The sequence below is a fragment of the Hermetia illucens genome, chromosome 5 (genome assembly GCF_905115235.1).
Source record: "Hermetia illucens chromosome 5, iHerIll2.2.curated.20191125, whole genome shotgun sequence".
NCBI lineage: Eukaryota > Metazoa > Arthropoda > Insecta > Diptera > Stratiomyidae > Hermetia > Hermetia illucens.
In genome coordinates this window covers 81,168,232-81,179,855 of record NC_051853.1, presented here as the reverse complement: position 1 = coordinate 81,179,855, position 11,624 = coordinate 81,168,232, and the positions used below count along the sequence as shown (strand labels likewise).

General features: G+C 39.6%; 1 protein-coding gene across 1 annotated transcript in view; it reads left to right on the top strand.

Annotated features, from left to right (window-relative positions):
- The first annotated feature begins 1,365 nt into the window (after positions 1–1,365).
- LOC119657457 (lysM and putative peptidoglycan-binding domain-containing protein 1) overlaps positions 1,366–11,624 on the top strand; it is a 67,620-nt gene continuing 57,361 nt past the window's right edge. The window contains exon 1 of the mRNA XM_038064372.1: positions 1,366–1,904. Coding sequence (XP_037920300.1) covers positions 1,857–1,904 — 48 coding nt within the window. The 5' untranslated portion in view covers positions 1,366–1,856. The remainder of the gene's footprint in view (positions 1,905–11,624) is intronic.

The following is an 11,624-nucleotide window of genomic DNA, read 5'->3' as shown; positions in this document are numbered from 1 at the left end:
ATTATGCCTACTACATTCAACATCATGCTCACTAGATCAATAGTGCCCATGGATGCCTTTTTGCGAGCATATTCCATGTGTTGCTTAAAATTGAGTTTTGCATTTTTCTTCACTCCCAAGTATTTGATGGCTGGCCCTGAAGTGACGATATGGATCCCAATTTTAAAGCGAGCTAAATTCCTCTTCCGTCGCCTGGTGATTAGGACTACTTCCGTCTTTTCCTCTGTAATTGCCAGCCTAGCGCTAGCCAACCAAGCTTTATCAATACTGATTTCTTCGCATGAGTTCACCTCAGTATCTTCGTGATGCTTTGCAAGCTCAACCGGACTCTTCCCCTTGCTCTTTCCACAACAGTCATGGTTGTAGGGGATTTGTGGTATCAAAACGACGCTCCATTGCGGAAATTGGTCTCCTCGGAACGGCCACTGATGCCTATTAATCACATTTTACTCATTCAAATGCGCTTTTTCAAAATTTAGAGCATATTTCCTTTTATAATAACACAATATTATCATACGCATGTATTGTAAATTTCAAATGCTACCCTCCTATTTACAATATTTTTTTCTTTTCGCATATTAGTCGTGTAGTGGGCGTGATCGCATCCTACCGTCTCAATGAAAATTTTAATTTCGCTTTGATGGAATAAGAATGAATCTCAAAATAAAATTCGTGTCGCATAAAAATTTAAGTACGATTTTGATTGACAAAGACGCTTTGCGTATGAAAATACGTGCCGAGAAGAACATCTGGGTATGCAAATCATTTGCGTGATTCACAAATCTTTTGCATGAGAAGTTCACCCGAATAACTGGTTCACCAACAACGCCTTCCTCCAGGCGAGTGAATGTGTCTTATGTCCGGCCTGCAACCAGTTTTATGAGATCAGTGAGAAATGCGCGAATTCATACATATTCAAGTTCTGGCCATCTTCCCCGTCGAGTATGCTGACCTCGAAGATACAAATCCTTCAGGTGGAAAAAACGAGAAGCAGATTCTATTCTGATTAGTTTGATTAGCGACATTTGTCATCGAAGGTGCTAAAATGATTTATCTAATGAAGTGCTAACAATTCCGAAAAGTGTACACAACCAATAAGTAATTGAGAAATCATGGTCTTAAGTTTCCAGGTCGCGGAGTCTGTTTTCAGCGCTCCAAGCTAGCATTTCTGGTGGATCTCGCTGGTGTTTGACTGGCCGGAAAACCCTGGTGATGTGAAGAATTAAGATACTAATTACAGTAAAGCGTAAGCTTTACTCGACTTCATGACGTGGGAACTTGGCCCCAGTTGAGTGTTGACTGGCCCCATAGCGATAACCAGCACACGTCATGCATTTGGCTCCGGCTTCGCCGACGAAGCTTTCGCGTTCATTTTTATTCAAATTCAGTTGATGGATAGACTCTTAGAGGTTGCGACAAGTATCCACCGACCTAGTCGTTAGATTTTTCAAGTTCCGCGAGTATCAACCGGAGGTCTTAGAACAATCAGCAGTAAGACCTGCAAGGCTGACACTGCGCCTTCATTGCCTACAGTGCATATCGGTGTTTGCTGAAGGAAGTGCTTTGCAGAGTTCCATCTTTTCTTTTTCTGCTTTCCCACAACCAGTTCTTTGTGCAATCGTGCTGTGCAAGATACATTTTGCAACTAAAAATATAAGATGAATCGATAAAAAATACAAGAGCAAAGCAGTAAGACGAGATCTTTCGGGTTGAAGGTCTTCCAAACCATTAAGCAACGATTCCGTAGTGGTGCTTAAATATTATTGCAATGCTTGGTTCGGTTAATTCCAAAAGCATTTGAAGTGAATTTGTCTAGTGAAAAAAAATTTGTGAAGGCCTGGAAGCTTAAAGCGAAAATGGATTACGTTATAAAATTGTATAAGGATTGGAGGCTGCATTCTGAGGTAAGTAAGCTGAGGTGCAACACGAACAATGAGCGTTTCATGCGAAATAAGTAGGTCAAACGGAAAAGTTTAAGACAGATCTTGAAACGTGAAATATACACTAGTTTTCTGGAATAAAGCAACTACGCATCCTGCATTGGTACACCCCCTCTGTAATTTCTGGAATCAGAAGACCAAGCTGATAAGCTCATATCATAAATGAACAAAGCGTCATAAAATATCAGCTGCCCCATGCACAAGGGTCGATTCGAATTCGAAAATTGAAACAGCGTATCTAATGATTGAACATGCAGAATCGCGCGAGTGTAGAGAATGGTGTTATCTGGGATTCCATACAGTAAAATTAGAATTTAAAAGCCGCGAACAAACAATTATTTTGAATAGAGGGACGACATGCCTTGCTTTCAATTATAGTTGAATGAATGGTTTCAAATTGTATTTTAACAATTTAGAATTGCTTGTCAGAAATGAAAATTTCTTTTAAATATTTATTTGTTGCATCTTTATCCCCACAAATCCACCGAAGCTTCATTTGCTGAAAAGATTCGCAAATGGAACCTTAGCTCATGTCATAAAGTTCTTGCTAGTCCAGTTTGATTTTCTACCTCCTCTAGTATGTTTGCCTAATTCTCACCTGGGAAAACTGCAAATTATAAATTTCCTTCCATCATGCAAACTATTTGACAGTTTTTCCCCAATAGTGCGGATACCTGCTGGTCCCCAGTATTGGGCTCCATAAATTCAGGGGAATTTTATAGAATTTTCATGTAATCGAAGTTTGTAATTGATTCAGTGCAATCCGGATTTGTAACAAGCATTTGAGAAAAAGCTCAGATACTAGTCATCAACCTTCGATAAGAGTTCTCCGTAAGGTACTGCGGACATCATTGCAAAGTAAAACATATTCGACGCCAATTCACTGTAACGGAAATGCCATTGAGATAACGTCTTTTATAAAGATGAATCCTACAAACTTAATTTGTGATGAGTTTTCTACATTGATCGGGCTAGATTCCAGTGGGGCTTTGAACACTACAGATGCCAGAAAAAGTTTTCGCCGAACTATTAGCAGAGATTTACCGTAGCCACGAAAAGCAATCTCCCGATGCTCTTAAAAATTATCTTTAAATTATCTTTCCATACTTTTAGAATTCTTACTTGCTTGCTTTGTTTGCTATCTAATTTCAAACCTGGACGTAACAATTCCATTATTCTGGTTGAAGGTAAATGCCTCATTAACTATACGAAGCATAATTCCACTGCGCTGTCGAAACCCTCGGATAGACTTTATGTGCAGCTTGCACGCATCAGTTGAAAGATTCCTCAGTCTTATAAGGGATCGCTAAACCGATTACGAAGGACTCACGAAATGGGGGCTATTTGATTCGCCCGACAGACCTATGGTATCTGCAGTACCAATGTGCTACTAGGTGACAAAATAAAGCATGTGTGCCAATGTGTTTGGAAGGACAACATTTCAATTTTACCGAGTAGGGTCGAGATGATCAAGTTTTGAAATGAGAATGGAAAGAACGTTGCAGTACCATAAATATCAACTCTCAAGATGCAATTAAGTTATAGGCAGGATACGCCTGGACGAGGAGGAGCTGCTGTGCTTGTTATATTATTATCACCTAAAAGATATTATTCCACAATCATTAGGGGCCATCAATCAGGCCAAACTGCAGCTAAATGACACAGCTTATAAGCGGAAGAAAAGCGGGTCTGATCGAGTATCAAATTTTTGTAAAGTCATGACTATGCTTTCCTAGAACTCCAAATATGGGAACAAAATAAAAAGGTAATCGATTGTAATCTATAAATGAGAAATACCGAAAAGTATGTGGTCGAAGACCAAGCCCAAATAAGATAAGAAACCCTGTTATATAGAAATTATCAGTCGAAGAATTCCAATTGAAACCCAAGCCAGAAGGAAATTAGTCATGAAAATTCATATCTAGATTGCACGCCCTTCCAAAAATAATTTTATCATAATACGAGGAATGAAAACAAAACAGAAACCGGAAACTTGGCCGTTCATATGGGAGGAGTCTTGCAATTTTCTTAAGTATTGAATGTGGGGTATTCTACCGTTGCCTTTATGACCAACTAATATCTGCTCCATGTCGAGAATTGAGCCCACACACTTACTTACTTGTCTTATTATTTATAACGGTAATGAATACGCCTTTACCTCTTCTCAAGTAAATGAATCTGTCTTGTACTAGTTGCCATTAATTCCTGTGTGAAGCGCACCGCGTCAACCACGCTTGTGAGCTTTCGTCAACGGGTTTTAGCGATACATACCTATTTGTTCCATTCATGACTTCCCGAGAAGTTCGCGTTTCTCTTCCACTGCTTTGCGCTATGAAATTCCAGGGCTGTCCTGACATAGTGTATTTTCAAAGTGTAACTTATCCAATGTCGCTTTCGTTTTCTCATCAGCACATCCCTAGGTATCTGATCGAAAGACACACGTAGTTCTTCGTTTGATATTGTCATAGCGCTAAGAGTGCCTTGAAAGTACGATGAAGACAAGAGCTGATGGAATATTTGGAGGTTTCGAGTAATAATGGCGCTCATCTTCTATTGGATGTAGAAATTAATTTTCGCGTTTATTTTTGCTTTTTGGACTACATTAAATTGGATAAATTTTAAAAATAAAACAAGCAAAATAATTTCTATCGTTAATAGCAATGCTTTTTCCGAGACCAAGGAACTTATGAACTCCTTTAAAAAAAAAATATTCCTGGTTTGGAGTCAATCCATTCATCAGCTCTTGGCAATTTGATCTCTTCTGACTTCCCTTGGACCGGTTTTGCGACATACGGTTGTCGTGCCGGCTCGTCTATTCTGCTAGGTTAAAAAAGCTCGTAATAGAGTATCTTGCACTGGTCCCACCAAATACAGAGTAAGACTCTTTCCAGTGGATATTGGACTTTGCAATCAAAGTTGTCGTCTGTCCAGGGCTTACCGACGATTCCTAACGTTTTAGACTGTCGTAGAACACCTACTTCTCCTCCAGTGATGATACGGTAATGAAACGTCTTCGCATGGAACCTATCCTGCAAGAGTTGCGCATTTGTTTTTTTTTGTTCTTTCTTGGGTTTCGCCAACTAATAGCGTACCTAGACTCCTTTTTTCCGAATGTTCCCATTAATTTGCAATCGAAGTGAAACGGCTTTTTAGATGACGTTAAGTGGTGTCGTGAATTTACGTCGAACCTTCATCCAACCAAGCCTTAATCTTCGAACTTTCTTAGCTGCCCTGGTCGGCCCTTGTCATTGTTATCGAAATCTCCCGGCTTGTAGCGGCGGAACCATTCTTGACAAGTCCTTCTTGAAGGCGCATTATCGACGTTAGTTTCGACGAGCATTTGATGAGCCTTGATGGCTTTTTTCTTGGTGAAAAAATAAAAGCAACGCTTTCGGAAAATGATGTTTTTCCGGCAAAAACTTAATATTTTTAACGCTTAAAATAAAATTTTCTCTAGGATGATATGTGGAAAGGTGTTTATGAAGAAACCCACATTCTAACACAAAGAAAATAATACGATAAAATCCATTTAACTAAAAAAAATCTATTTCGGCATGTCTATCTTCAGTCTAAGTCTCCTTGCCTCCTTCCCCACATCCAAAGGCAACTAGCCAAAATGCATAGCCGGTTGAGAATTGAAATAGATACCATCCTACACGTCCAGCCAAAGTAACAAGTGACAAGTCATCAATGACAAGCGAAATAGTATCACTGATAGAATGTTGCCTAGTTAGACCTCTATTTGGACTTCAAATTCCACCGAAATCTAGATCTAACAGCTATTAGCTTCTTGGGTGTACTTTTTCTATACAGATCACTCTAAATACACTTCTATGTTTCAAAATTATGTATATTTGCAGCAACACCGCAGCAATCATTCCTTTTTTCCACTCCTCACAGAAAGGGCTCAGATTAGTAAAATTTCCGAATAAGCGTAAATAGAAGCTTTGCAGAAAATACAGGGGCTGCTGGAAACAGGTCCGCTGGGAAAACGTCAATCCCAGCAGCTTCGCTTTGCTTGAACACGTTGATGATTGCAATGAACCGTCAACTTCTTAAGTTAAATTTTTGATCAGGCCATCATCATCAACAACGGCACAACAACCGGTATCCGGTTTAGCAAAGAGGACCACCAATTCGATATTCATAAAAGCTGTTTGGGGTCCTGACCTACGCTATCACTCCATCTGATGCAGAGTCTGCTTCATCTTCATATTCTACTATTAATGTTGCCCTCATAGACTTTCCGAAATGGATTATTCTCACCCATACGGATTAAATGACAGACCTACCACAACCTATTGAGCCAAATTCGTCAGATTTCGTCTCTATCCTCTTGTAGGGGAGAATGCCTCTCTCGAACGCAGCCAAAAGTTTGCACTTCTTCTTGTTAAGAGCTCAAGTCTTCGAGGAATACAGCATTGTACGATAAGAGCGTTTACCCTATGATGAGGCGTTTCCAGCGGAACAGCTTTTGTAAGCTGAAATAGACTCTATTGAGTACCAACAACGGTGCGCGGATCTCATCGTTCCAGCTGTTCTTTGTTTGCCATTTTCTACCCTAAATAGGAGGAATCAACAACAACAACTTTATTGTTCTCATTTGACCAGTCCGATTTGAAATTGTTGCGTCTATGTTCTTTAGTGCTGACATAGCCACCATGTACATCACCTTGCCTTCATTGATGTACAGCTCAAGATGTCGGACGAAATGCCACTTGCCTTCATTTGTGTGCAGCCAACGATCTCGCGCTGCCTGCTCGATCTGGATGAAGGCAGTTGGTACATATCGGATTGTTTTCACCATAGTGTCAATATCGTCGGCATAGCCCAACTGGGTGGACTTGAAGAGGATGGTACCTCATCACCGCCGATAATTTTTTCAGGTTAGGCCAGGTTAAAGAGGATGCATGATGGCGCACCTTGTCTTAGATTGTTGTTGATGTTGTTTAATGGTCTCGAAAGTAATCCGGCTGCTTTTATCTGACCTCGCACATTGGTCAGGGTCAGCCTAGTTAGTCTTATCAATTTCACGATGCCGAATTCTCTCATGGTCATGTACAGTTTCACCCTGGCTATGGTATTACAGACGACCTTGAATTAAATGGGGAGCTGACCTGACTGATGGCCATATTCCAACAGTTTTTCCATCGCTTACCACAGAAGGAACATCTGATCTGTTGCCTGGAGCGAAGGGCCGATGATGTTTTGGGCGTTTGGGGCTATGATTTGTTGTCCTATACATTGAGCATCAGTTGATGGTGTAGTTGGTCGCCTCCGTATTTAACCAGTTCGAGTGTAATTTGTTCGGCTCCTGGTGACGTGTGATTTTTAAACTGATGGATTGCACACACTGCTTTTTCCATGCTTGGCGGTGGCAGCAGTTGTCCCTCGTCTTCAGTTGGTACTTACACATGCTTATCTTCAGTAATTAATACTGAATTCAAATAATTAAAAAGAAAAACGAGAATGCCCCCATGGTGCCCGCCGTTCATATAAGTTGACTTTATACGATGATGACATCATACACGTTTTGGAGTACAATTTACACGAAACGCAAGACTTTGACCTTCTATAACTTTGTTAATACTGGTTGGATTCAAGCTGCCCAGAGTTATACCTTATATTATCCCTTATTCCATATATGCAACGAGTTACGTGATTTTATGTTGGGTTTGGGGTCAGCTCTTCATTTGTGCAAAAAGGGGAGAGTAAATTTTTTTCCACACAATATAGTCATGTCGGGTATCAAATCAATGAGCTAAATCAGTTCTCTTTGAAAATGATCTTATTTCTGATATTGGATCAAACGCAAGGGAGTGAGGACTCAAAAGATGTACCCGACAGATGAAAAAGGTCTCGTTCTCAGAACCTATCCAACCGAAAAATCCATACAAAATCTAGGCCTCATAGGGAGGGGGGATGTACCCATTACGATATCTGCTCAAATAAGGGTAATAATAGCATTTTACTATATTTCAAAAATCGATCAATCAAATCCCAAAACTATTAGTAAACAAGGCAAAAACCCCAAACTTGTCACTTCGAGTTCAACAGGTTTTGTGTAATATGTATGTGTAAACAAGCTTTGAAAAAAAACATGGTCAAATGCCATCCTGAATGGCCGGAAACGACGAAGAGGAGAGAGTCATCGCGCAAAGCTAAAAGCTATTGAAGCTCCATCAATGTGCTCCGTCAACGTGTTTCATTTATTTAACGAAAAAATCTTGTTAAAAAAAAATGTATGTATATGTGGTTAATAGTGACACGATCGGCAGTATGAAGTCTTTGCTGTTATACTCCGAAAGGACCCTGGGGACGCTACTGAATATCACCGAAAGATCTAAAGAGTTCGCATTACATAGTTTACTATTTCTGCGCACTTCTGTAAAATACCCTTACAAACTGTTCGTCAACAATCGTTTGGGAATGGGTAAAAATAGGTGGCACCGAATGGTGCAAAGTTTTTGGGCAATACTTCTTTTTGAGTAAACATTGCAAAAGTGGAAATTATATCGACTATAAGCAATTAGAAATTTTCCGATGATCGTCACAATTTTAAATGAAAAGCTTAACACCTTGATACCAACAATCAATCATAATTATCCAGAAGGTGAACTTCTAGTCAAGCCACGACGACCGAACTCTCCTTCATGAAATTTAAAATCGGTCCCCTGCGCAGCATCCAGCTGATCAGCTGCCAACCTCATCAACCGGTCCCGAACCCGCTAATTTTCGCTTTTGCTGAGCCGGTATTTCTAGCAATTATTTGAAATAGTTAAGAGTTCTCTTTACTTTTCGCTAGTATTATTTACACGCACGGTTGTTGTCAGCCAACAGAGCCCTTTTCAGCTTACAAAAACTGTTACGCTCGAAACGTCTCACCATAGCTCTTACTGTACAAGACAATGATCTTGACAATGATCAAGAAGAATTGCGAACTCTTCGCAGCCTTCGAGAGAAGAATCCTAGGAAGAATTTTTGGCCCCCTACATGAGAATGGACGATTCCGTAGCCTACATAACGACGAAATCTATGAGCGATACCATGACCGTCAGGTTGTGGATAAAATGCGGCTCAATAGGTTACGGTGGGCGGGTCACTTAATCCGTATGGATGAGGATGACCCAGCCCGGAAAATCTATAAGGGCAATATCTATGGCAGAAAAAGAAGACGAGGCAGACCCTGGCTAAGATAGAGCGATGGCGTAGGTCAGGACGCCAGACAGCTTTTAAGGATATCGGATTGGTCGACCTTGGCGCAAAACCGGAATGCCTGGAGTTCCTTATTAAAGCAGGCCTAGACCGGGTACCGGTTGTTGCACCGTTGATGATGATGATTATTTATTATACTTGCAAACACCGGTGTTTCGGGAACCGCTTGTTTCCTTCATCAGTGCTACTAAGTGGTTCCCAAAATATCGGTATTTGCGAGTATAATAAATATTACTCCCGAGAAGCAAAAACAGTCTTATTTATTTCAAATCATGCATATGATGTTCATGAAACATACTGTGAGAATTGTGCTTCATTTTTTCATTACATGAAATAATCTACAACTTCTATTAACACTTTTTATTAACCATAAATAACGGCTAAACTATGCAGTATTTCTAGAAAATTACTCCAATAGATAAATATATCTAATAAAAGGCTATAAAATGCATATTGCATAAAAGCAGCATGAATGCAACTTTACTCCCACATTCTACATGTTTTCGAAAGTGTTGTGCAAATGAATTTTTTAACAATAGATACATTTTGATCAGTAATGAAATAAGAATGCCAGTCAAATGTTTCAGAAACACATCGTTCCTTGATAATTCAATATTTTTAATGCTGGAAAGTTAACAATGAGTAAGATGTAGACCGGGAAATATATTTATACCTTCTCATGATGAGGTCTCCTGCTATGGGTAAAATGTTGGCATTAAAATCCAAGGCAACAATTGATGATTAAATTGATAGAGGCCTAGTGGCATTAAATTATTCATGACTCATGAGTGTGGGGTATTCCCACTGATCCCCCTTACCAGACAGTTTCAAACGCTCACCTGGTACCCAGACTTAAAATGACTCAAATTTAGCCTAGATCTCCTCAGCAACAAAAATCCCAGAGCACGGTCGCATCAAAACCCCTTGATTATCGGCAATATTACGTTATCTATAGTTCTTTGTGTAGTTCCATGACGATCTGACTATCCAGCTCGGAATCACGTCTAATTTACACAAGTACTAATCTGCCAATTCGCAGCTAGACTCCATTTCCTTTCTTCTATTAAAAATTATTCTCACTTTACCCAGTTTGTCGACCCACTTGATGACTTTGATTAGGCATACTCTGTCCCCTCCCCTTGCCTTCAATTAGTCCCAAACAAATACATTTCCCGCATGGCCTCTGGCAGAAGAACTCACGGAAAATGCCATAGCGAAAGCTTGTTGACGACGCGTCTGCGTTTGGATCACGCGTGCCACGAGGCTTATCATTTTCCAACTTTTATTAATTATATTACAAAATTAAAAGCTTTTGCTTCGACGCAGTAACTTCTCCTAAAATGCAATAAACCACTTGGATATGCAACGGCTAGGCAGGAGCATGTTCTGCATTATAAATGGTCGGCTTGTACTATTATTTATGCCAAGCAATAATCATAAATTGCCATTGAGATTAAGAACTTCATTGGATTCGAATGGGGGATTAATTTTAGCACTGGAGAGTGTGCACTAGATGATCATGACACGCTCTTGTAAAAAATCTTCTTTTAAAACAAATTCGCGTGGGCTTTCACCTTATTTTTAGCGAGGAGATACCACAATAAAGATGTTTTATTATACACTCTAGATAAATTTGTACGCATGCAATTTATTGTCATATTTCGTGGAGGAAAATATGCAAATGTGAATCCGAAAATAATTTTCTAGTCACATGATTTTGATTTGAAATTTCACACAGGAAGAGATGACTTTCGAAATGTATTAGGAATGTTCATTGAGTATTTTAAAATGCATTCATTTCCAAAAGTATTTTGGTTTTTAGAGCAAAAAAATTGGAATTGGATTGGAAGTCAATTTCCGTTTTTTAAGAATTTCCAGATTATTTCACAAAAAGATAGTATTTAAGATAACTATCTCGCATAGTCATTCACATTTGGGGCGGATTGCTTAGAATAACTCCAAATATACCAATATCGATAAGAATGCTATGTTCTGCTCCAATACAGACTAAATAGTTCACTTCATCCAACTAAGTGTATTCCTGTGGTGTTTCTAGCGATTAAATTAAATGTAAATAATGAGATGATTTCCTTATCCCGCCAGTGAGTAGTCAACGACCGTGAAAAAGTGCAGGAAGTATCGCTTAAGTGAGGGAAGTAAAAGCGGTGCAAACAGCCACGACTTCGCCACCATATGCCGCATCACAAAAAGCTTGCAAGTAGTCGTAAGCCTTTCGATGGTGCTGTGAAGAATAATTTGAAGTCGAAAGTGGAGTCTGCGATGGCTGCATCAGTATCGGTGCCAGAAACTTTTTGTTTTTGTTATCGATGACGTTATTCATTCTGCCTTGGCTGGAGGACATGGAGAGGTTCAATGGACTCTCAATATCTCAAATATCTAGAGTACGTTGATGACATTTGCTTGCTATCTCATCAAATCATGAAAGCTGGCGAAATGGTTCTCCATTTG